The 26,005-nt window shown below is 34.1% G+C and overlaps 1 protein-coding gene across 4 annotated transcripts in view; it reads left to right on the top strand.

Annotated features, from left to right (window-relative positions):
* LOC129943330 (uncharacterized) overlaps positions 1–26,005 on the top strand; it is a 371,384-nt gene that overhangs the window by 292,479 nt on the left and 52,900 nt on the right. For all 4 annotated transcript variants that reach the window (XM_056052677.1, XM_056052678.1, XM_056052679.1 and 1 more), the window contains 4 exons: positions 2,332–2,553; positions 10,932–10,987; positions 11,480–11,664; positions 16,691–16,864. In XM_056052677.1, the coding sequence (XP_055908652.1) occupies positions 2,332–2,553; positions 10,932–10,987; positions 11,480–11,664; positions 16,691–16,864 (637 nt within the window). The remainder of the gene's footprint in view (positions 1–2,331; positions 2,554–10,931; positions 10,988–11,479; positions 11,665–16,690; positions 16,865–26,005) is intronic.

The raw sequence follows: 26,005 nt of genomic DNA, 5'->3' as shown, positions 1-26,005 counted from the left end.
CGATAGCGATCGCCATTCACCGTAACGTTGCGTCCAACAGCATCTTTGAAAAAATACGGTCCAATGATTCCACCAGCGTACAAACCACACCAAACAGTGCATTTTTCGGGATTCATGGGCAGTTCTTGAACGGCTTCTGGTTGCTCTTCACTCCAAATGCGGCAATTTTGCTTATTTACCTAGCCATTCAACCAGAAATGAGCCTCATCGCTGAACAAAATTTGTCGATAAAAAAGCGGATTTTCTGCCAACTTTTCTAGGGCCCATTCACTGAAAATTCGACGTTGTGGCAGATCGTTCGGCTTCAGTTCTTGCACGAGCTGTATTTTATACGGTTTTACACCAAGATCTTTGCGTAAAATCGTCCATGTGGTCGAATAACACAAACCCAATTGCTGCGAACGGCGACGAATCGACATTTCACGGTCTTCAGCAACACTCTCAGAAACAGACGCAATATTCTCTTCTGTACGCACTGTGCGCATTCGTGTGGTTGGTTTAATGTCCAATAAAGTAAACTGAGTGCGAAACCTGGTCACAATCGCATTAATTGTTTGCTCACTTGGTCGATTATGTAGACCATAAATCGGACGTAAAGCGCGAAACACATTTCGAACCGAACACTGATTTTGGTAATAAAATTCAATGATTTGCAAGCGTTGCTCGTTAGTTAGTCTATTCATGATGAAATGTCAAAGCATACTGAGCATCTTTCTCTATGACACCATGTCTGAAATCCCGCGTGATCTGTCAAATACTAATGCATGAAAATCCTAACCTCAAAAAAATCACCCTTTACAATTACTGGGATTTTGTATTTCTGTGGTTTTTGAGGATTAATACTAAAGTCTGCAGTGATCAGCCCAAATAGTGAGCACATTGAGTGCATTTTGGATTAGGTCTCTCAGTGTGGTAAATTGCCAGTTGAATTTCGTCCCTTAAGCAATTAAATGCAATACTTGCACTTCTAGAAATGCTCATTCATCAGTATACCCTCGAGCCTGAATTCTAATGGACTCTTGCATATGAAGGAACATTCTTAAGTCATACTACGTGAATATAAGATGGTTTGGTATGTAAAGTATACCAGGAACCCTTTGATTGTCGGCTTTTAAAAAATGAAGCAATCACGAAGTGAAAATGTACAAAAAACAATAAAATTTGTTAATTTAGACGTTAATGCCGACTGAAAATTTACTTCAAATACTTATTTTCTTTTAAAGTAATTTATTTGGAGGATGAGCTGATAGTATTGATGAATGAGTATAAGTTAATAAGGCATAAACATAAATCCTACAAACTTTATGTTTATTCATTTGGAACATAAAATATATACATATTATATTAAAATGTATTTTTAGATCCATGCACAAAAACGAATCCTTGCATTCAACTTCTCAACTATTACTTGTATTTTCTTATTCTATGGAAACACGAGCCTAGGTTATGTGTGCTATACATGTATGTTTTTTTAATATTATAAAAAAGAGAGAAGAAAGTGAATCAATTTATTTTTAACTCAAAATTAATTAAAAAGTAGGTATACGCAACAGTGAACACATTTAATTTCTTAAAGTTAGGTGATGTTGGTTATGCTATCAAATATATAAATGAGTGTTTTCTTCAGAGGGAATAATTAAGGATATGCATGTTTTATTTTTGGATGTGTTCAATATTGAATTTACAGTTATTTATGTAAAGTTTTATTTGAATTGAAAAAAAAACAAGCAGTAACCTAGATATGACATTATTGTCACAGACAATAGGGACAGACAGACAGACACACAGGAATACAAAAAAATAAATACTAGTACATGGAATTGTTCATGGCTAAAGACAGAATTTTGTAAATATTAGGAAAAATTTATGATCACAACATTTTTTATACATATTTCAATTCTAACCTACATAAATATTTTTATTTGAAATTCCATATTTTTGTTTATAGTTTTAAGTTGAATCCTAAAATTTATAATACATTTTTCTATGAAATCATATATTTTTCTAGTGTTAGAAGGTTTTAACATTATTTCTGTTTAAAGTCAGCACAGAATTAATACAAATAAAAAAGAAAATACAATAAACAAATTGCTTTTGATTTCTATAAAATCATATATATATATATTAACAGCTTGTTTAAATTTAGTTCAAGACATAAATAAAATAGCTAAGGGATGAAAACGATAATAACTAAAAAAGAAGTCAAAAAACATTAATTTACATAGCGATGTTTATGTTATTTGAAGTTTTATTTCTTTAGTTTAATTTATTTTATATATTTTTTGGTTTTTGGTTTTTCTTAAAACAAATCAATATAAAATTCTATTACAGTCAGAATAATGGGAATGGATGAAAGCTATCATCAGAGGGTATTTGAGGATAATATGGCTCTCATCGATACACCACTTATAGCCCCCATAAATACACATTATACAAATCAACATCACGGTGTCATCACATATCCATTTAATGTGAGTGATTTCCAACGCAGTACCTCACCAACAGCAACCGGAGATGTTAGCATCATAGATGGCAGCACTAGTTCTTATCAAAGTATGTTTCTTGATTATAATTTACACTTTAAAATTTCAAAAAATAATATATACATTTAAATTTTTTGTTTGTAATTTATTAAAAACAAAATTTAAAATTTGGCAAAATTTCAAAACTTATTTATTATTTATTTTAAAAAATTCGAATAAAATTAAAAACATTTTAATAATTTTTTTTTTAATTAAGTACTACCTAAATAATTCAAATTTTCCCCAGGTTTATAATTATTAAAAAATAAAAGATTTTTTCTTAAATGTTCGTTGTTCGCTATTTTATAAATAAATATTCAATTGAAGTTCAATTATAAATTTAAGAAAAAAAAATTATATATTATAAAAATTAAAAGATTTGCTTTGTTAATTTCCTTTAAATATTTTTCCTGTTAATTAAATGAAAAAAGAAAAATTAAGCACGCTGATTTTAAAATTTTTTCCTTTGCACACAAAAATATACAAAACAAAAATCATATTTTCATGTTTTTCTTATATTTTGAATATTTTTTTTTCTTTAAACCAAAATTGATACAAAACACATTTTTTTTCGATTAAATGCTTTATTATGTTTATTATAATTTTAGTCAATTTATTTGTGTGTATAATTTATAATTATATTCAATTCAATCATGGCTTCATATATATTTTTATTTTATTTATATTTTCAAACAGTGACGTAGGAATCTACATATCTATATATTTTTTTTTGTTACAACTATAAATTGATTTTCATTCCATATTCAATTAATTTATTTATTTGCAATAATTACATCAGCTGCAGCTGTGGCAGGTACATAATTAAAAAATTAAAATATAACGAAAAAAATACGATAAATAAAAATAGGTTTTAACCGCAAAATTAATTTCAGATAAATAATTCCTATCAAGGGAATTTTCGCACTCCCCCATGAAGTTAATGTAAAAGCTTAAAATATATAAAACATAGGCTACCTGTGTAAGGTACCTGTGAAAAATTAAATACGAAAATATATTAACAGAATGACAATTAAAATAAAACAATTCTCTAGGGGTAGTAAGTGAAGATTTTTGTTTTTGTATTTCGATAAACTCTAAGCTTTTAATAGAATCATCTAAAAAAATAAAATGAAATACAAATTTAATGAGGGAATCTAGAGGTATTTTGTGCGAACATTATTTTATTATTATTTTTTTTTTAATAAAACATTAGCTACATATTTAGACCGCTATTCGACCGAAAATGCTGTACAAACACATCGTGTGTGTGTGTGTGAATTTTATTATTATTATTATTTAGTAAAAAAAAATGTATCTAAATATATTTCGTGATGTACATACTGAATAAATAGTTTTTGTTCTTATTTTATTTTTGTTTTATTGATAACAGTTGCAGTTTTGTTTGGTTTATTAATTCACTCGCACCGACACTATAATTTTAAATAAATAATGATTTCTTTTTTTGTTGAGTTTTTATTTTTATATTATTATGATTCTATGTTGCGTGCATATTTCATTTTAATTTGATTTCATTTAACCAAATCATTTTATTTTGATTTTTCCTTTATTATTGCTTGGTTTTTGATTTTGTGTCGTCAGGTTTTTTTGGGTGGATTCACATTTAAAAAACAGAAGCAAATAAACTTTGCTTTACAAAATTGCGGTTTTTATAGAACTTACATATCAACATATATGAATTTTCAAAATATTTTTTGAGAATTCATTTGAATAAATTTAAAGGATATTAAATTAATTTAAATGTTATCTTTTTTATCGTACGTGTACCTAAATATTACGTTCATTAAAAAAGACTTATTCACATAAAAGATTTGAAGTAAAGCTTTATCTAACTACGTTTTAGGTGTACCATTTTTTTCTGGAATTTGAAACACAAATTCCTGTACTCTTTTATTTAAGTTGCTATGGGAATTATAAGTAGGTACTTAATATGAATTTGTGTGTATGTATCTGAATAAATCAGGTCAAATTCAAAGGATTAAGGTTTGAAACTATTTTTTTTAGATTTATTTGTATGATTAAGTTCATTTGATTCTATAAAATAACAAATATTTGTTTGTAATTAAATTTTAACAGGAAGGGATCTTTTTTTTTGCATTAAATTATTTTATTATATAATTTATTATCCTTATTAAGAGTGTCCTTTGAGTAAAATTACTCTTTAGGATTAAGGATGATTAACCGATGCAAATTGAATTTTAATATTTTAGTATTAGGTTGCAACTGATTTCTGTTACAATTATACAAAACTGTGATTGAAAAAAGATATATTTTTTCAATAGAAATGTTTTGAAAAATATATAATCAAAAAATATTAACATTGAAAGGTAGAGTTATTTAATTAATTAAGAGAGATTAATTTACAATATTAGCATTCAAAGAATTGGATTAATAATAATGATTTGTTTGCTAGCTTAAAATTTAGCTAATCTGAATTTATGTTTGGTTAATTGACAATTTTTTCCATTTTAAGCTTGAGACAACTTTGAACTTAGCCTTTCACTAATCGTCAAACTGTACTTATCAATTTATTCAGCAAAGGCAACATTTTCATAATGGTAATTAAGTACACCAACGAATGTTTATTTTTAAATGACAAAGCTCATTTTTGTCGGGTGAAAATCCATATTTATTGATCACCAATTCATCCACAAAATATAACTGTTTGGAGTGGGTTGCATGCCAGAAAGCGATCCTGACGTTACTGTGGATGGTATTGCGGCATAGTAAGCCAATATTTTTCGGCCCAAATTAGTAGGTATGGACTTGGAGGACATGTGGACATTGATGTTGCTACAAGCCATACAGCAATAAATAGGTGAGAATTCTGATCCTGCTGAATTTTGTATTCATGGGTATAGCTTGGTGACTTTATTGTTTTCCCATCATGGTCTCGCCATATACATAAATAATGATGTTGCTTATTAGCTCTTACCACAATATGGTATTTGCAAATACTCACACTAAAATGGTTGATTCAAGCGATTTCAATGTACACAATTCTTCATGGCTTCAATATTCAGGCCAGTGGTGTGCTGAAATCTTCGCTTAGTTGAACCACTTAACTCAGTTGGCCAACGAGCCCAACTGAATATCGGACGTGGAAGGTCGAGCTGAAAACACTCTTGACTTGTTTATTTCCTCTGACCTTGATAAGTTTACTGTTAGTGTTCTATCTCCTTTTGGCACATCTGACCATTGTGTTCTATCAGCAAATTTCTCGTGTCAAAAATGCTCAGCTAAAGAAAGAGCTCCTAAGATAACCATTTGGCAATACGAGAAAGCCAACTGGGACGGTCTCAATAATTACTTCAGAATTATTAACTGGTCACTATGCTTCCTCGATAGTGACGTTGACCCAGCGCTGATATGAACACAAGTTTGATTCTCCTGGGAATGGAAACTTTTATTCCGAACATTGTTAAAAGAATCAGACAGAAGGAAAACGCATGGTTTGATGCGAGCTGTAACGTGGTTAATTGGGTCAAAGAAGTAAGTTTCCGTTGCTGTAAAGCCAACCGTACTGAGGAAAGCCGGAAAAAGCCCAAAAATGCCAGGAAGGCCTGCCCATATTCGACGCACCAAATTTGTACATGAACACAAATAACGGAAAAAAATACTGCAATGTCTTAAAGGCAGTACAAATTTTTGGTCATTTGTAAAAAACATGAATTCTTCCTCTTCATCGGTTCCTACGCTCGTTAATACTCCTTTTGTTACCTCCTTAGAGAAAGCTAATCCCTTTGCTAGGCAGTTTGCCACCAATTTAGCGCGATTTAGTGATTAGAGCGATTTAGTGATTCTATGCGACCAATATTTTTTCGCACTCGTACTGTAGTGAGAGCTGTACAAAATCTTAAAATTTATAAATTCGCTGGTCCAAATATCCCCTCTATTGTTCTGAAAAGGTTATCTTCAACGCTGGCGAAACCTCTATGTAAGCTTTTATATCTATCCTACTCCTCAGGTCTCGTTCTAAGCGGATGGAAAACTGCATTTGTCCAGCCCATTCCCAAAAAAGGCGAATCTTCCTAATCGTCTAGTTACCGACCTATTGCATCTACGTCCCTTCTTTCCAAGGTCATGGAAACGCTGATTAATTATCAGCTCAAGAAATATCTCAAAGATCGAAAGCTTCTTAATGACCTTTACTTCATTGGACCAAGTCTGAAAACCTCAAAATAAACGCTGGCGTGCCCTAGGGCTTTGTTCTATCTCCAACACTCTTTGTCATTTTTAATCAATGATCTTCTGTTTGGAACTTCTAATTCAATGCATTGTTTTGCTGAAGATAGTTCTCTCGACTTTTCATACTCGTTTTCAGAATCACATCCCTCTTCTTTGTATGTGAAGCTGCAACGACAAAATATGATTAGGGTATTAAATTCCGACCTGAACAGCATTGTACAATGGGGAATGCTTCAAACTCAATGGTGTCTTGTATCGTTGAAGCGAGATAAACCAACCTTGCCATTAGCCATGGATGGCACTTGCAACAATGAGACTGAACATCTAAATATTCTTGAGACCACTTTTTGTGGAACTTACATACGCGATGTCACCAAAAATTGCGCAAGGTGTTTGGATTTAATTGAGTATAACTCCCATCTTGGCTAGTGCTCCTGCAACTTATTTAAACCTCTTGGACAGTATTGAACATAGAAAATTTAGATTGATTGGTGATAATACCATCATAGGATCATTTACATCGCTCGAACATCGTCGTAAAGTTTTTTGTCTCACCCTCTACTACCGTTGTTTTAACTGTTTATGCTCTAGTGAAATAGCCCCTTAAACAGTTCAACCATAATACTCGCGCTTCTAGGAATGCTCATCAACCAACCCAACTTCAGTCGTAGTGTCGAGTACAGAGATTCGTTCTTTAGCAGTACAACGCAAATGTGGAATTCTTTCCGAGTCATTGCAATATTTAGGAATTCAAAACCAATGTGCACATCCTTTCAAGCCCTCTCTACCTTGCCTAGTGTGTCTTTACATAATAAGGGTAGTAATATCCACTTGAGTATGCGACGTTGAAAGAGCTCAGAGCAAACATTGAACGCAAAATTGAAGCCGTTGTGGTCGAAATGTGTGGCTGAGTATCTTGAAGTCAAGTTGCATCCATGAACGTGTTGATTGATGAATTGTCAAGTCCTTTTTTAACTCACACGTCACTTTTATTTAGTAATATTGCATTAAACGGCACATTTAATTATTTTCTGAACAATGACATCCCTTAACGGAATACGATTTGTTTTTAAATTAGAATTAACGTTGCATTGTCTCAATAGACTGTATCGTGTTTTAATATTACCTAAAGATAATAAGCTAATATCACCACCACCACGACACGAACTATTCTTACACTATAAATATCTTTGTTTTTAATTGAGTAATGTTTTTGAACATACCCCAAAAGGATTTTCGTAAGACCAACAGAACCGATCGAACTGAAAACTTATTCATTAAATGTTCAAATTAAAATTGATTTTAACATTTTTTAAGTTGTTGCACTAGATTTAGAACGTTCTTCGTTTTCCAACTTTACAAAGTTCAAAATGGTGTAATTATTCACAGCTTGATCAAAAGTTCAAGGGTACGTTTATGATAAAGTTGAATTTGCGAGAAAACACTGCCTTTAATTTCTACAAATCTTTATTAGAAAAACTATTACGTCATATTAAACATTTGTTTAAAAATAATATATATTATTAATAATATTTTCTTCCCTTCTTTTGATTTGTCATGTTCAAATATTGGAAATCAAATTTTCTACCAAAACCCTTTTGAGAATTAATTCAAAAGTCGTCAAAATATCCAATTTGATCATTCTCTAAGAAATGGAAACACGCAAGGAAGGATCAAGCAATGCTTTAGATTTTTAATCAGATACTAAACAAACTTTAAAATGACAAATTAGTTAGCTAGATTGTGACAAAATATAAAAACCTATTTGTTTTTAATAAGAAATTTCAATCCGAAAAAATCCTATTTTCGAATTGACTCTGAGCACGGTTTTAATAAATTTTATTTGAACAAATATGTAACTAAAATACTTTTTAAAGAAATACGATATAAAATTTTGAAAAAAACTATAAAATTATTACAAAATTAAATATTTTATTTTGCCAAAGTTAGTGATTTCCTATAAAAATTGTGCCAAATTAAAATCTTGCATATTTTACCAATAGCGCTCCGCAGCGTTAATAGTATGCTTTACTTTAATACAAATTTGGTTTTCATAAAAAAGGTTATAGTGAGCCAACTTACAAAAAGACAGACAATTCTTATTTTTAATCGTTTCCGAAGCGCACATGGTGGAAACCTCTTGAAATCGGGAAGATTCTCTACTTTGAAGCATATCTTTTTTGGTGCTCCTCTTGGATTAGTCTTAGAGTGATATTGTTTAGCCTATAGCCTGGCTTAATAAATATGCTATAACAGTAAAAACTTTCAAATCAGACAAGTAGTTCCTGAGATTATAACAAACAAACAAACAAACTTTGCAGCAAATAGATAACTCTTCTTCAAACATGTTATTATTTTTTTCCAAATATTGTTTTAACTTGAAAATTTTCAAAATTAAAAAAATTAAATTGAAATCAGCTTAATCCTTAAGATTCGATTTTATTTTTTTTTAAAACAAGCTCTCCCTCCACTTAAAATTTAGATTATATGATTTTCTTAGCCTGCAAGAAATGCGAAATTTGACAACTTAACCTTATATTTGGTCTATCAAATTGTTATTAAATCCAGTATTTAATAACATACTTTTTGAACTACATGTATACATTTATATGTTCTCAAAAAGTTATTTTTTGGGAGAGTTTTTCACAATCATCAATCAATTTTTTAAAAGAAACTTGTACTTGGCCCAGAAATCATTTTTAAAAGTTTGCTTTACGTTTTAAAAAAGCACAAACTGTAATTTTTAAAAGGACGAAAAATAACAATTTGAAATCTCCTAGAGAATATTTTAAAACTTTAAGCAGAACAACTTTAAAAACCTTACTTTTGAATTAAAAAACTACGCAAGTGGAGTAATACAATCCTCAACTTGACAATTTACTTTAAATTTGACATCAACTCTAGAGTTAGTCAATTGCGGAGTTTAAAATAAGTTAATAAAAATTGAAGATATATATTATTTTTAACATGAAATCAACTTTTTGATAACGATTGAGGGAAATCTGCTAAAGGTTAATCATCAAAAAATCGGATTCAAGATTAAAAAAAAAAAATTAAGTTGTCATGTTTTTGAGAATTTGCCTGCATTTAAGTAAAGGCAAATTTCTTGAATTCATAAATACTTTAGTTTGAATCAAATATAAATTTCAAGATTTCTTAAGTACCTTGGTTGAAATTGAATTAACCATGTCCAAAGGTTCAATTCAACTTAGAACCGTGTTAACCTTAATCAAGGACATTGCCAAAAATACAAGAAAAATACATATCAAGACATATATTGGATGTAAAAATCCTTTCCTTTCAAAAGTAACAACACAACATCTTCTAACCAAAACTTACAACCGTTTACTATACAGTCACGAGAGTAGAAAATGTAGGAATCATTTTACAATTATCATGTTAAATCAACAAGAACTTTTTTATCTAAACAAGAATAATTGTAAAATACATTTTACGAACCCAAATGTTAAATAAAATGTGACTCATACAAATTGTTTTGGGGTACTTACAAACTTTACTAGATCAAATTATAAGTTGAAAAAATTAACCTGATAACTGGTTAATTTAACAGGGGTTATTTTTGTATTTTGAAGAAATGGTTCTTTAATTTTGAAAACCATAGTATTGATTTTAACGGTAACTTTGGTAATTAAAATACGTAAAACTGTGTAATGTTCATTGTGTACTGTTTATTGTCTTAAAAATATATAACTTATGACATATATGAAAATAATGAACAGAATATTGGTCTAGGTATTTTAAGTATAAAATATGATAAAATATTTCTTATGTTTTTTATTTGTTTTTAATTTCTTTTTTGTTTTAGTTTAAATAAAATAATTTTAATGAAACTTTTTCCCTTCACTAATACTCAATACACTTAAGACATAAATACAAATTTCGCTCTTTTGTATCTCTATCTTTTCATTGGTCTATCGAAATTCGTCTCACATCACAACGTGGACACAAAAATCAAAATCAAAAAAACTAAACTAAAAATAATAAAATTGGATTTGAAAAACTCGTGTCATTAATGAAATTTATCAAAAAATAACTGAAATCAATCTCCCCTATCACTATGTGGACTATTATATCATCAAAAAAAAAATATATATATAAATAAAACTACAACAAAAAAATATTATATATATATATAATATATATAAAAAAAAACACAAAAAACATCACACAAACGCACTCCAGGTGGCCAGGACGTTGAAGCGGACCTCTCATCGGAAATAATTAAGCAACATTTTCAGGTGAGTGAACAATAACGGAATAAATCAGAAGAGAAGGTCCTTGAACAAAACAGAAACTACCTTACATCTACCTAACCTGCCTATATCTATAGGATGTTAACTATTGAGCTTATATGGCTGTAAAGGCTAAGTGGAGTGCTATACATCATAAGAGTGTTCCCCACTTAATAATGGCACATAGAATGCGTGATGGATGGGTGGTCCTTGACGCATTGCACCTTAAGGACACTATTCTCTTTTTTTTTTTTTGTTATTGTCGTTGTATTCGTACAACAACAATTGTATAGTTGGGAAAGTTGGGTAGATGTTGTAGTAGAGTCGTTGTAATGGTTGTTCTACAGCCAGAGCATCAGAGGCCACTCTCAGTTTTGTTAAAATCTCGTCACAATTCTCGTCTCGTTATTGTAACTATATATTTATATGTACTTTTCCCCTTTGGGCCATGTGCCTACTACCATCATTTTGGGGGATGGTTTTCTTCTTCCATTCTAGAGTACCTGTCACACGGCATTGGATACATGCAGGGAGGATCCGTCCTGCTCGACATCCCTGCAGCCTATGCTAATGCATTGTGAAATGCATCGATGTAATCGGAATGCGTGCATGAATTCACTACAAGCCTTCTATAAGGGTCCGCACGAGGACCTAAATCTGGATATTGCTTTTTGCCTCTGCAAGTGAGTACCTACCTAGTAATATTTTTGAAGACACTTAATCCATTTCAGATCAGAGCTTAACAATTCACTGCTCCTCTTCCGTTGCGTTTTATTGAGTGTTTGAGTGTTCGGTGTTCAGTATTCGGTATTCGGTATTCGGTATTCGAAGTGCGGTATGCACTATGCTGCATACAGTGTGGAGAGGTTGACTTCTGTTGATGTGGCTTCCGTTCAATAGGTGCTTAGGTTATAGTTTTCAGTTTTCAGATTTCAGTTTTCAGATGATGTTGTTTGTGTTGTTCTCGTTTCGATTCGTTATATTTTGTTGCATTTTTGTATTCGAATTCAATGAAACGAGTAACAAAAAGTTGATTTTGAGTTGAGCACCCGCCGCTGCAGTAAATTGTAATATATTTGAACGGAGATGTCTATAGTATTGCCAACAAACAGAACAAGTTGTAGATAGTGGTTCTGATGCATCAGAGGGTGCATATATAAAGTACACTTTGGCATCGAGCCTTACAAAAAGTTGTTGTTCAAAATCAGTGCAGTTGAAGGAGTTCGGTTGGAGTGATGATTGATATTATTTTGTCAGAGGGATTTGTGTTAACTGAAACTAATAATGTTAACTTTTCAATGTACGAGGTATAGGTTAGGTACACATAGAATATGGTTTTTGAAAATAAGCCTCATCATAATGAACTCATGTACGAGTATACTAGTTAAGTATTATTTCTATATCAAATCATTGGTAGGCACTCTCGTCTACTCGTTGAGTTTTCAAAGCAAAGCATATTAATTAAATGCAATTATCCTTAACCAATTTTTGTTATACAGGTTTTCAGCTAACTAACATATAGGATGGATGAATCAATTGAAACATGGACAAGTCTAAGTAGTTTAAAGGTTCAATTGCGATTTGATTAAAGAACATTATATTTAATTTGCAGCACAGAGTACATTTATTTAAATTTATCAGTATTTTGACATGCTTACTTAAGTACTTCCTGTCAGTTTAAGAAGCAAGATGACAAGAATTCAGGAATTGGACACAAGTTTTTGAGTTTCGACAACACATTTCATAGAAAAGAAGTTGAACAATTTTATTTTATTAACTTTCCATAGAACCTATTGTAATCGGTCCAATTTGTCAAATTGAACATTTTTGAATTTCTCGAAGTTTCAAGGTCCCTAAATACACCTATGTTGGTACGTTTGAGATACCTTTTTTCATCGTACATATCTCAAAAAGCAGGCGAGAAAGTGACTTCTATCAAATTTTATATTAAACATTGTGAAGTGATATCAAATTGGTATAAAATTAAAAATAATGCTTTCTACGAATATGTCGAAAATAATTAAGAAGCATTCACTTCAAAAAAAAAAAAAATGTGGCTTGATGGTTAGGTTGAAGACTGTCATTCCAGAGGTCTTGGGTTCAATCCCTGTCTGTGCGAGGAATTGACAAATTCTCCAAGAGTAGTTCTTGTCATTAAAAGTGATATCTCAAATTAGAGTTCGGATTCGGCTTAAAACTGTTGGTCCTCTCCATCCCTGACAACAGTACTCGCACACAGGTATAGTTGAGAGTTGTAAGTCACTAGGCCCGGTTTTCTTAACGGAATTTTCTTATATGAAAGAAAAACCTTAAAAAAATGACTCAAAATTTTCCAAAATTTGGTTTCGACATACATACATATCTCGGGAACATAAACAGATATTGAAATCAAACTTATTTCATCATATGTAAAATAATATTGTTGACTTAGGTTTAATTTTTTAGAAAAATATAATTGACAACTTTTTATTTTTATTTATTATTGCAAAGCATCAATATTTCCAGACGCAGTTACAAACAAATCATTCGAAACGAGTCTTGAAAATATGTAGCAAAATCATCGACATCATTTATGGTGAACTTAGAGTCATGAAAATATATTACAATTTACTAATATCTTTTAATTAGTTTCATCAGTTTCGCTCGGAAAATCGTATTTTTTTGAATATTGAAAAGCTATCAGAAGTTTCGCCTGGAAAAGATTTTACTTCCAGTTAAGAGTTGACAGTTCAAAAAATAGGTGTGCTCAGAAAGTAGCTCTCAATACATTTTCCCATCTCTGTAATGGAAGCACACAAATAAATCCGAAACTACGGTTTTTATTAAACATAAAACAAGTGTCTCAATTTTTCCAATATTCTGTTAAAATGATCACCTTTGAGTTCCGTGATAAAAATTTTAATTCTTCTCCAATCGATTTATTTGAAAACAAAAACAAATTTAAACAAGTGGATATACAAAATTTCCCTCTTCGTTTTCAAACAGGGTGTCTATTCGTATTCCGAAAATGAACTAACCTAATGATCTAAGTTTTTGTTTTTACAATTTTTGTTGTTAACAAACAAACAAAATAATTTTGTTGATGTTTTTTTGAGTGTTACAAAAAGTTGTAGGAACCTTTTTAACACTAAATATATAAAAATGCAAAGCCTCGCCATGCCTGTCCTCTTGCTTGAGAAAGAAAAGGCAACACTGCGTCAAATTGTTAAGAGTCAGTTAAGAGAAATTTACATTTTTAACTTCATTTAATCTCTAATTATAAGTAATTTGCAGATTTTAACAGGTCTTTAGAGCGTACAAGTGAGCTTTTAATATTTTCTAAAGGTCTTAACCATCGTATTACCCTTTAATATACCCACAAAAAGATCATCAACCTTAATGCTTTTTGAACTTTCAATTCGTCTATAAGAACTTGCTTGTACACAGCCGTAGTACGTCCAATCTTAACATATGGGTCGATTGTGTGGTGGCCTGCTCTTTACAAAGCCTATAATATTGATAAGCTAAAGAAGGTTCAGAGAACAGCTTGTCCAACGGACACCTTAAACGTTATTTTGCATCTTCTACCAATCGACCTTTTTATTAAATACATAGTTTCCTGCAGCGCTATTAAGCTGAAAGAATCAAACAGCTGGTTGTCAAAACCTTATGGTCACAGCAACACAACGAAATTGATTCAATCAGATATTATCTCGGTAGGCACTGACTACTGCACTCCTACTTTGAGCCTTAGTAAGGGTTTTAAGGTTATTTTCCCATCCAGAGAAGATTGGAAGGATAACATCGTGCCGATAGGTTTCGACACAACCATCTTTACTAACGGCTCAAAGATGGAGTGCGGAGTTGGCTCTGGGATCTTTTCCGAGTCCCTAAATGTAGCTAAATCCTTTAGGCATAATGACTTTGCTAGCTTTTTTCAGGCTAAACTGCTGGCAATAAGGGAGGCATGTAAGATACTTAAACAAAGCCCAAACCAAAACCGAAACACGGCAGTCAGGCAGTTATCAAAGCCATTAACTCGGCCATATCCTGATCTAAATTGGTCCAGCAATGTCGTGGTGTCACCCTGATCTGGATTCCGGCCATAGTGGTATCATGGGAAATGAACGGGATGACGAGCTAGCCAGGCAAGGATCGGCCCTTCATAGCTCACTTGCGGAAATGGTTAACATTCCTCTTGCTATGAAGGGTAAAATCTTTTCAATCTACCAAACTGAATCAAACCGAAGGTGGAGCAATTTACCCAACTGCATTATATCTAGGAAGATATGGCCCACCTATAATAAAACCCGTACAAACGATCTTCTATGCAGGCCAAGGCAAGACATAGCCAGGATTGTTGCGGTTTGTACCGGACATTGGCCTTTAGGAGTTCATGTGGAGTAGTTGGGTATCTCCTACAACACCTTTTGCAGTAGTTGTAGTGACCAAAGAGAAAGTGAAACGATTTCAACATAAACCACAAACCAAGTCAGATAAATTTTTGACTGAAACAAAATTTTGCTTACGAAAGTACATCATCGAAATCTAATGGCAGTGAGTCAAAAACATCTCTACTTAGCTATAAAGAAATAAGGGTGATACATCGAGAATGTTCCCGAAAAAATGTCGTCCTTTTGAGAATATATTAAACTCTTTTATAAAATTCCGAAAATGAGTAAAAGTGACAGTTTTAAATGTTTTCGAACCTTTTGCTATCACCAAATCCGAAGCAGGAAAGTTGAAGGATTGTCGATAGATCTGCGCCACGGACATGTTGTTCAAACTTATTTGGAATCACAACCCTTGCCCATTTTATACAGTTTCTATAATCAGTCAATTTCGAAATGAATCTGAAGTCAATACTTCTTAATTAAATAAAAATAAAGTTCAGAAATGAATGTACATATATCATAAATATTTATAAAGGATTTGTTTTTCAAATTAAAATCTTACTGAGAGTAATTATACCTTTTTGGAATCAGCACTTAAAAGTTGACATTCCAATATTTTACTCAAAAGTAGAAATGAAAACAAATCAGCAAAAATCCAAAAGTGCATTTTTCTTTATTAGTAATTCAATTGTTGATACTCGTTGTTGATATCAATATTGACTTATTTGAGAAAGGTACAAGACATTTTAATATGATTTTCCATTGACACTTTTTCATGAAGGTTAAATTGATTAAAACTCAAAAAGCCCTGCATTTTATTATGATTTTCTAATTTCGATCCGATTCATACACAAAAATATTTAATTACAGAGCATCTAGGATGTCGTAGAATATTTGGGCATGTCAGAAACTGACAACGTTGATACGTAAGTTCAGAAGTGATAAGGAAGTCCTAGGAATTGATAATGAAGTTCATCGGGTGAATTTCATAACTAAGTTTTACAACAAAGGCGAAAGCTCAGTGGACCCAGTTAACTCACCGGGAGAAAAATCCATGTTGTAAAATGTAAAATTGTAGTTTTTCCTTGAAAATTTTCAAACAACAAACATGGGGAGCCTTTTCACCCTTTAAGGCCTTTCTAACATAAAAAACTCCTATTAAGAAAGTGGTACAACAATTTAAAGAGCTATTTCTTCTAATGTTTTTAATTTTGTATTGTTGGTTGTGATCGAAGATTCTGGGATCCGTTTTTGCTATAACTTTGGAAAAATTTAATATTAAGATATAATAAATTCTTTAAATGTCAAATTTGTTCTTATTTCTATTTTTTACTAGGAAAACAACGAATCGCCACGATATGTGCATGATTGCCCAGGAAAAGCTTCATCCAGTGTGTGCCCAAAGACCACCCGATAGTATAAATCTGCAAAATTCAAATGGAATATTTTACCATCCACCGCCAGCATGTCACGTTGTGGCTGATTTATGCAAAGAGGATCGAGAATGCAGGTAAGTGACATAAGTTTTGTTATGTGTTTGGTTTTATGTGAAAATGTTTATACCTAACGGTATACGCTATATAACTCTCGCTGCTATTCAGTGCGTGCACGTCAATATAAATTCTCCTTTTGGCTTGTCACAGGACACCATATAGATACCACCCACCTTATGTATAGTGGCTGTTTTGACTATAAGAGCTGAATCACGATGCAATAATATAATTGTTTGGTTATACTGTGTGCATTGGAAACACCTTTAAAGGTTCCTTTGTTGTGGCCAATACTAAAATACATATGGATTGAGTGAAAATCATTATTGAGTAGTTGTACAGGACGCAATAAACATTATATGGGTTTGATTAGTTTGAAAACATCTTGATTAGAATGTTGGTGAACTAGGTTTTATTTGATATTATACACATTTATATCAATCGATCATGTTTATACATCCTTTGCATATATTTATAGATATAATAATTCAGGAGCATTTTGTGATGATTGTCTTATAATATAACAAAATGTGTCAAGGAAATTCTAGGGTGATCCTCAAAATTGTGCTGTCATGGAATTCATGAATATGAAATTGTTTAAGTGATTAAAAATGTATTTACAGTTAAGTACACGTAGGCATTGAGTTAAAAGTGCGTACAACTGTCTTGTCAGATTACATATGAAAATTAATAACTTCAACTTATGCAAAATATACATATATTTTGTCTTTATGTGACACTTTTTTACCGAAGAGGTGATGGAGACAATATTACTTAGTAAAATTAAAAACTAACATCTTACGCAGGAGCTTTGAAAAAATAAAAAAGTTGATAGCAATTATGTAAAAACTAAATAAATACATTCAATTTACCCTTAATTTGAAGAAACATAAGATCTGTCGAAAAAACATTTGCTGTCTGTGATTTCGTTCATCAACAACGATGTATGTTTCTTCTGAATATGAAACATTTTGAAATTGACCCTAGTTTTCTTTGAAAAATCTTCTTTAGCAATAAAGATCATTTCCAATAAATTTAAAAGTAAAAATTTACTTAACTGTTTTAAAGTACAGAAACTGGATGACTTAAAAGTATTAACCTTCAAAACTGTTGCGAAAAAAATTATGTAGTGATCCGTTCAATATTTCATAAAGTCGATTTGATGAATAGTTAGTTGTTGTTGAAGATGATATTATGTAGACATTGTTGCTGTTGTTGCTCCTGCCACCGCTGACGTCTGCCAAATCCTTGTAATTTCTGGTCCTGTTCCTGTTGGTGATGAAATTGCTGTTTGCGATTTCGTTCCTGCTACTGGCGTTTCGAACTTAACTACCGAAGAAATTTTAGTTAATACTGTACCTGATATTGTTGTTTCTTTTCTTCCGGCTGTAAGAACTGCTAATGTTTCAAATTTTAATAATCTATTTATAACCTACCAAAGTGGGGGTGGAATTCGAACTAAATTGAGTCAACTGCATGTATACATTGCATCTCAAGATTATCATATATTGAAACTTGGTTAAGTGAGAATCTTCTTATTTCTGAATTATTTAATTGTAATCAATTTGTAGTATTTCGCAAAGATAGATGTTGAACTAATTTCCGATAACTATTCATCAGATTTCGATGTTGATCAGTTGATAGTTAAAATTAATTTAAATACAAACTTAAATTTATTTGTAAGCGTAAGTTATATTCGACCATGAAGTTCATTGGAGTTATATAATTTGCATATGTTTAACTGTCAATCAGTCCCTAATAATAAAGTCCAAATGATCATGTTATGGTCTTAGAAAATTTCAAACTTGGTGATATAAGTTGGGAACCAGATTTGAATGATAAATATTTAGTGCCATTTTTTTTTTGATTCAATCTTAAACCTATCTTAAAGCTAGACAAAAATTCATAAAACTAGCCTAATTATCCATAACTTACAACTAACTTAATGGTCCCATACGGACACTCTAAGCTAAACTATAACACTAATTACTAATGCCTTTCGGCCTTAAGATCTATTTTACTTCAATTTAAATTTTATTTGTTTTGTTTTTATTAGAAAATTTTGAAAAAAACTATTATCAATAACCTTTTTTATTTATTTTTACTTACAAACTACTTAAAATAAGGTCCTTAAATAAAACTTAAAAACTAACTTATGCTACCTATTCTACCTATAAACTACTTAAAACTAGATCAACCACAGCAGCAAATCTAACTATCTAACATTATTGTTTTTCATATTTCGTTGTCTTTTTTTTTTTTCTTTATTTGTATTTTTTTTTTGTTTTTTTTTTTTTAATTTTTTTTTTCGTGCCACCATGCCTATTCTACTTAAAACTAAACCCTAAAACTATAAAACAAGTATGTAAGCCGGCCAAGGCTTAAAACCCCATCCCGACTACCCAATATCAAGTGCCGATTGAAGCCACCAAAACTGGTTCTCCTGCTTCACCCTATCAGTTTGGTCCCGTTCGGACACATGACGTCCCGATTGTACAGGAGTCGCCTATCCACGGTTCTTCGTCTGACGTGGTAGATTAACGGAACTGCCAATCTATCCTGTATCAGACCGCATTTGTCTTAAAAGAGGAATGCCTCTGGGGAATGAAGCCGCTCAAGCGTGCACTCTCAAAATACTCGTCGTTCGGATAGAACGCCCCGAAAATTAAATTGTTGGTCGAAGACATAGCTCTTGCAATGTGACCTCGAACGAGTTTTATCACGAAATTGTCAATTCTGTTGATTCGAGCCCCGTTGTATAGGACCTCGTTTGAATAGTAATGCACATAAGAAGATTCGGCTGTTCGATATAAGCCGGTACAGCGTCGTAAACACTGCCGCTCGAACACCCGAAACTTCTCCATCTGGGAAGGGGCAACGTTGAACCACACAGGACAACCATTAACGATCATTGGCCGTATGAGGGCCATGTAGCAAATTACCTTCACTCTGGGGTCAAGCCGACTGCTATAAAACAGTTGTTTCGTCAGAGCGAAGGCTCCTCTGGCCCTGGTCAGAGCAGCATTTATATGTCTGTCGAAATATAAATACTGATCTAACCAGATACCGAGGTACTTCACTACACTTTTGCTCGCCAATGGCTGCCCATGAAGATCAACGATGACCATCTTGCGCCAATTCTTACACGTATCCCTCGTGGCCCTAGCCAACGGAGTCCGGAACAGAATTGTCTCTGACTTCTGGACATTTATTTTCAGTTTCCAGTCGTCGCAATATCGCTGAATCTTGTCGAAATCACGCTGCAAGATGTTGAAGAGAATCGGCGAATTCACCGCTCCCTGTTGAAGACCATTTTTAATTGTGAATGTTGTGGTAGAAGTTACATTGCCACTTTTGACAACAAACTTTCTACCGTTAAGCATATCATAAAGTATATACAACAATGGCTTGCTTATGCCAAGCCTGCTCAGTTTTAGGTAAAGACCCTCTAACCATACGGTGTCAAAGGCCTTTTCCAAATCAACCAGAACAGCACATGTGAATTGTTGTTTGGATTTATTCCATTGAATATCAGAAACGAGTTTAGACGCAGCATGAATTGTGTCATGACCCGCCTTGAACCCGAACTGTGTATCCGGAATTATTTTGTGGTCCGCAGCCCACTTAGTCAGAGCCCTATTAATGATCTTTTCGAAAACTTTGCTGATTCTCGGAAGAAGACTTATCGACCGAAGATTTGACGGGTTGGAGTTGTCCTTTCCTTTTTTCGGGAGAGGATGAACCACAGCGGTCTTCCAATGAGCTGGATAATATGCATTATTCAGTGCATTATTGAAGAGCGTGGTGTATACGTCAATTGCTTCCGTCGGTAAATGTCTTAGTACAACGTTGGATATACCATCGACACCTGCTGACTTTTTGTTTTTTATTGAATTGAAGATGAGCTGAAGCTCAACCTTCGTCACTAACAAGGGACTTGGTCCCGTTTGCTCTGCGATTATGGCATTTGCCAAGGAATCGTCATTGAACCGCATGAAACCGCGGTTCTCAGATCGCCATTGTGTCATATCATTTCGAAGGTAAAAGTGATTAAGTAGGGCTCTGTTTTCCAGGTCGTGGTTGGGGCGTATGCTAACATTCACCTTGTACACTTGCTGGAAAGCAGCTCCCACCGCCTCCACTTTTTCCTTCGGATCTTCAATTATGTAAAAGTCATCGTCAAAGATGGCTTCCTCTGGATCTATTTGCACTGTCCTGAGTACGTCTCTGTTCGCTTCAGTTCTTTGGAGTTTAAGACACGGAAGGTCACTATCGTTTTTTTTTTCCTGAATATCTAGTTGATTTTGGGGAACATACTAGGGTCACTCGAATTAACTGACTGGATCTTGCGGTCCAAGTACTTGTTAATTGATAGTCTGTAGTTCTCCTTAATCAACAGATTGACATTTTTTATTAACGACTTCAGTGTCCTAACCTCCAAGTCGCGTGGGTCTGTAAGTCGTCTGTGCAAGTTTTTGAGTCTTGTCAGTAAGCCTACTCTTGTGCCTACGTAGTGCGTCAATTGTCGCGTTTCTGTAAGCGTCCATTTGGTCCCGTTCTTTGTACTTTGGGATTGTCTGTTCCATCGTTCGTTTTATTGTTTCGTCCATCTGTTGTAAGTGTTGGTCAATTTCTGTATTTGTCAGGTTTCTGTTGTTTGGTGGGGCTATGTCACTCGAACGAAGTTCTTTCGCTAGGGCATTGGTGAAACGAGGCCACCGCATCTTACTGTAATTGTAAGAATGCGTTGGAACGTATTCCTCCAACTCCACGCGTTCGTTCGGAATCTGCATTACAGCAGCCAGTCCGCAGTGATCACTGTCGTACTCGACTGTCTGTAAGCAGTTTCGCGGGTGATTACCCACTTTGTCTGTAAATGTCAGTCTGGTGTCGTACAGCAAAAGGTCCAGAAAGGAGCCGCTTCTTGGATACGATGGCCTTTCAGTAGCCAGCAGGTCGACGCCATACTCAACGCTGTAAAGACTCATCAAATTAAAAAGATGATTACCTCTGGGATTACTATGTTGATTTCCCCAATCTTCATGTTTTGCGTTCAAATCACCGGCCAAGATGAAATAGTTTTCTTCCAAGCTCAGTTTAAGTTCCCTAAAAAGAATCTCGAGTTCTGAAGCAAAGTAAGTAACCTGCGGAGCTCCAGCCGCATAAGCCGCAATCATATACATCCGCTTCCCTTGAGTGAGAGAGATGCATACAACGCAAACTTCTAGCGTCTTGAGCTTTCGCAATTCATTGTTGTATATGACTTTATAATTAATGCCTTTTCGTATAAAGAGAGCGACACCACCCCCTTGAGTGGAGTCGGGCCGGTCTCTTCTTACGATATTGTAATTTTTATGAGTCAATTTGTGTTTGTGGTTTAGCTTAGTTTCGCTAGCCATAAACACATCGGGACTGTAGTCTGTCAACAATTGGAACATATTGGCTCTTCGTTCAATCCCAATCAGTGAATTTACATTCACAGCTAGGACTTTTAGGCGCGTCTCCTGCAGCGCGCCCATTATTGTCTAAATTGCGCCAGGCCAGGCAACAAAGAGTAGAGATGATCTACCCTTTTGCCTTGCTCCTTTATCTGACTTTGCAGTCCTGTTAGTTGACCTTGAATGCTCAACAACAAGGCTACAATGTCAGGCTGCACCTCTGGTGCCTTAGGCACAGGGGCCTTTGGGGCAACCGTTGGTGGAGCCTGTCTCGTGTTTCCACTCCCTGACACCATTTGGGCGTAAGAGAATTTGGGATTCACGAATGTTTGTGTTGGAGCCTGTCGAACTGTTCGACTTCTTTCGGCTTTTTGACTGGCCTGTTTTTGTTTAATTTCTTGGACCTTAGGGCAACCCCTATAACTAGCCGGGTGCCCTTGGTTTCCGCAAAGGACACACTTGAGCAGGGTCAAATCCTCAACCCGCTCATTCCCCAGCTTGCACTCTCCTTCTTTGTGGGTTTCTCCGCACCTCACACAACGCAACTGCATATTGCAGTTGGCATTGGCATGGCCAAACCTCTGGCACTTCGTACATTGTAGAATGTCGTCGTGCCTTTTTAATGTCTCCCAGCGTACAGCTTGATTGTCGAGAGATTCGATTCTCTCGACACTACTAAAACTGCTTTGGGGCGATAATGTTACGAGGAACATTGGAAGCCTATAACCCCCTCGCCTGGACTTCACCGTAGTGAAAGGCTTGACCCCGATAAAATCGAGATCGTCACTGGCTTTTTGGCGGAGCTCAGCTAAGAGCTCCTCCGGTTCCGTGCAGGAACTTATGCCCTTCAGAAGGACCGTCTTAAACTTTTCACTTTTGGGTGTGTAGCTGAAGAACTCAGCTGTGGCCTCTTTAAGCAACTCTTTTACTAGCTTGTATTCGGCCAGTGAGAAGCACTGGACCGAATAGCTCTTTTCTTTTTCATTCAAAATTTTTATAAGAAATTTGCCCTTAGTGGCCGACTTACATACCTGTTTTATGTCCTGTATGTCAACCCGGTAGGTCCTAATAGGTGGCACCTTCTCCTTCTTGGGCTGTGGTGGTTTCTGGTGTTGCTGCTGTTTCTGTTGTTGCTGCTGCTGTTTCTGCTGCTGCTGTTTCTGCTGCTGCTGTTGTTGCTGCTGCTGTTTCTGCTGCTGTTGTTGCTGCTGCTGTTGTTGCTGCTGCTGTTGTTGCTGCTGCTGTTGTTGCTGCTGCTGTTGTTGCTGCTGCTGTTGTTGCTGCTGCATTGCTTTGCTTGATGTCGATGGGCCCTCAACATCCGGGCCTGTCACTGCTGATGGCGGTTTTTTCTTTTGCTCCGCTCCTGTGTTTTTATTAGCGGGCTTGGGTTGTGATTGTTTTTGCTGCTGTGGTTGTTGTTGCTGTTGTTTCTGCTGCAGTTGTTTTTGCTGCTGTTGTTTTTGTTGCCGTTGAGCTGCCTCTTGTTGTCGGCGTGCCTCTTGTTTTACCTTCAGCTGCGTGAGGAGGGGCTCCATTTCCTCCTTGAGCTTTCTGAGGTTTTCCTCAAATTGGCTGATGGTTGCTTGTTTGGCTTGCAGGGCCTTTACAAGTCTTGTCTCATCTTGGAGGTCCGCCTCTACCTCCAAAGCCTTCGTTGTCGGCGGGACTGTCTCTGGCTCCGATATGATTAAATCCATATTCGGAGACCTGAAAAGCCCCTCCCCACCTTCGGATACATATTCTGTCTTCTCAGACTCGGCGTAGTCTGAGAATTCACTTTCAGTTGTGATTCCTTCTTTAGTCTTCTCCATTTTTTTTCTCATATCACGCCGCTTAGCTGAGTTGGTTCTTTCAACTTTATTGGGACTGTGTTTTTTTAGCTTCCTCTTCTTATTAGAAGTTGCTTCCATCCACTGGTCAGATACCTGACCAGATGTTGTTGCTGTTATTATTGGTACCGCTGCTGGCACCACCGTAACATCACCTGATGTGTTGGCAGAGGTATCTTTCGATACCCCTGCTTTTCTCTCCCTCTCCATCAGCTTTTCTTCCCAATCAATGAAGTCGACAATTTCTCGATTGTGGAAAAAAGCAAGAATGTTTTTCGTGCACTCCGCACGGGATTCGAACCCACGACCTCTGGATCCGTCTTCGGACGCCACCTCAACTAGGCTACCGATTAGTTAGTAAAAGTTGTGGCTTACTGCCTTCTTAAATAAAAAGCCTTACAAATGCACTTTTAATTTGAAATTATCTACTATCCACTTTAAACACTTGTTAACTCTTTGAAAGTCAAATAACGACTGCCAGTACTCCAATTGTGTATCTAGTGATGTGAACATTTTTGCGATTTATTTGCCGATTATTGTAAGTCTGTTTATTTACTTTCTGCTCCTTGTGAACCCTCTGATTATTCGCCATCTTGTGCTATTGATATTGAAAGTATAGACTTAACTTTTTCTAATGTTTTTGAAGTTCTAGGGAGTCTTGATGTAAATAAAAGTGCTGGGCCAGAAAACATAGCCCCTGTTGCACTAAAAAACTGCGCTGTTTATTTGGCATTACCGCTCAGCTTGATTTTCAATAAGTCTTTAAAAAGTGGCCAGGTTTTGGACTGTTGGAAGATCTCTTATATAACTCCAATATTTAAGTCTGGCTCGAAACAAAATGTTGCCAATATCAGATATTATCTTTACAGATTTTGCAAAAACTTTTATGTATACTTATTTTTAAGCTTTCAAAATTTGGTTTCCATAAAATGGATATTTCCTATTTAAAAAAATGGGTTCAATTCAATCCAAAGGTATTGATGTAACTTGAGGTGTTCCGCAAGGAAGTCATATTGGACCCTTGTTATTTATCCTTTTTATAGATGTCAAAATCGTGTAAATCTAAAAATTTGTTCCTGAATGTTGCCAAATGTCAGAGCCTTACTTGCCAAAGAAAAAATCCCACCTATAATTTTTGATTATACTTTCAACAATACGAATTTAAATAGGATTACGGCAAAAAAGGATTTGGGACTTATATTGGATGAACAAGCTTTCGTTTAATAAGCGCATTGATTACATATTCTGTAAAGCTAATATGCTGCTAGGGTTTATCAGAAGAAACTCTAGGGATTTTTTAACCCCTACACCCTTAAATCATTATATATTGCACATGTTAGATCGGTACTGGAATTTTTCAGCATAGTTTGGAACCATTATTATATCACTCGTTCTTCTAGAATAGAACAAATACAAAAAAGGTTTATTAGGTATCTATAAATTAAATTGGAATGTGGAAGTACCATCTTATCCATCTAGATGCCTGCTTAATGTCATTCAAACGCTTGAAGTAAGGAACAAATATTTTCCAATAATGTTTGTAAAAGATTTAATAATATCAAATGTTCTTATTTGTCAGAACGAATACTTTTAAACTTTCCATCAAGGACTCTCCGCTCTTATTTTTATTTGCGAGAGACTTTTCATAGAAGAAATTATGGTAGAAACGAACCGTTTGCACGTTGCATAAGAGAAACGAATTCTGTTGTTGAGTTTATAGATATTGTTTCCAATATTTCAAGAGATGTTTTTAGAAAAATGTTATGTCTGCTTTGTTATCGCAATCTGTTTTGTAATTAAGATTTATCTAATGCTACCATGATTATTTATTTTTTACACACTCATATGTACATGTATTTAAAATAATTATTATATTAACTTTTTAAAAATA

This window comes from Eupeodes corollae, chromosome 1, assembly GCF_945859685.1.
Source record: "Eupeodes corollae chromosome 1, idEupCoro1.1, whole genome shotgun sequence".
Taxonomy (NCBI): Eukaryota; Metazoa; Arthropoda; class Insecta; order Diptera; family Syrphidae; genus Eupeodes; species Eupeodes corollae.
This window is presented reverse-complemented; position numbering and strand designations above follow the sequence as displayed.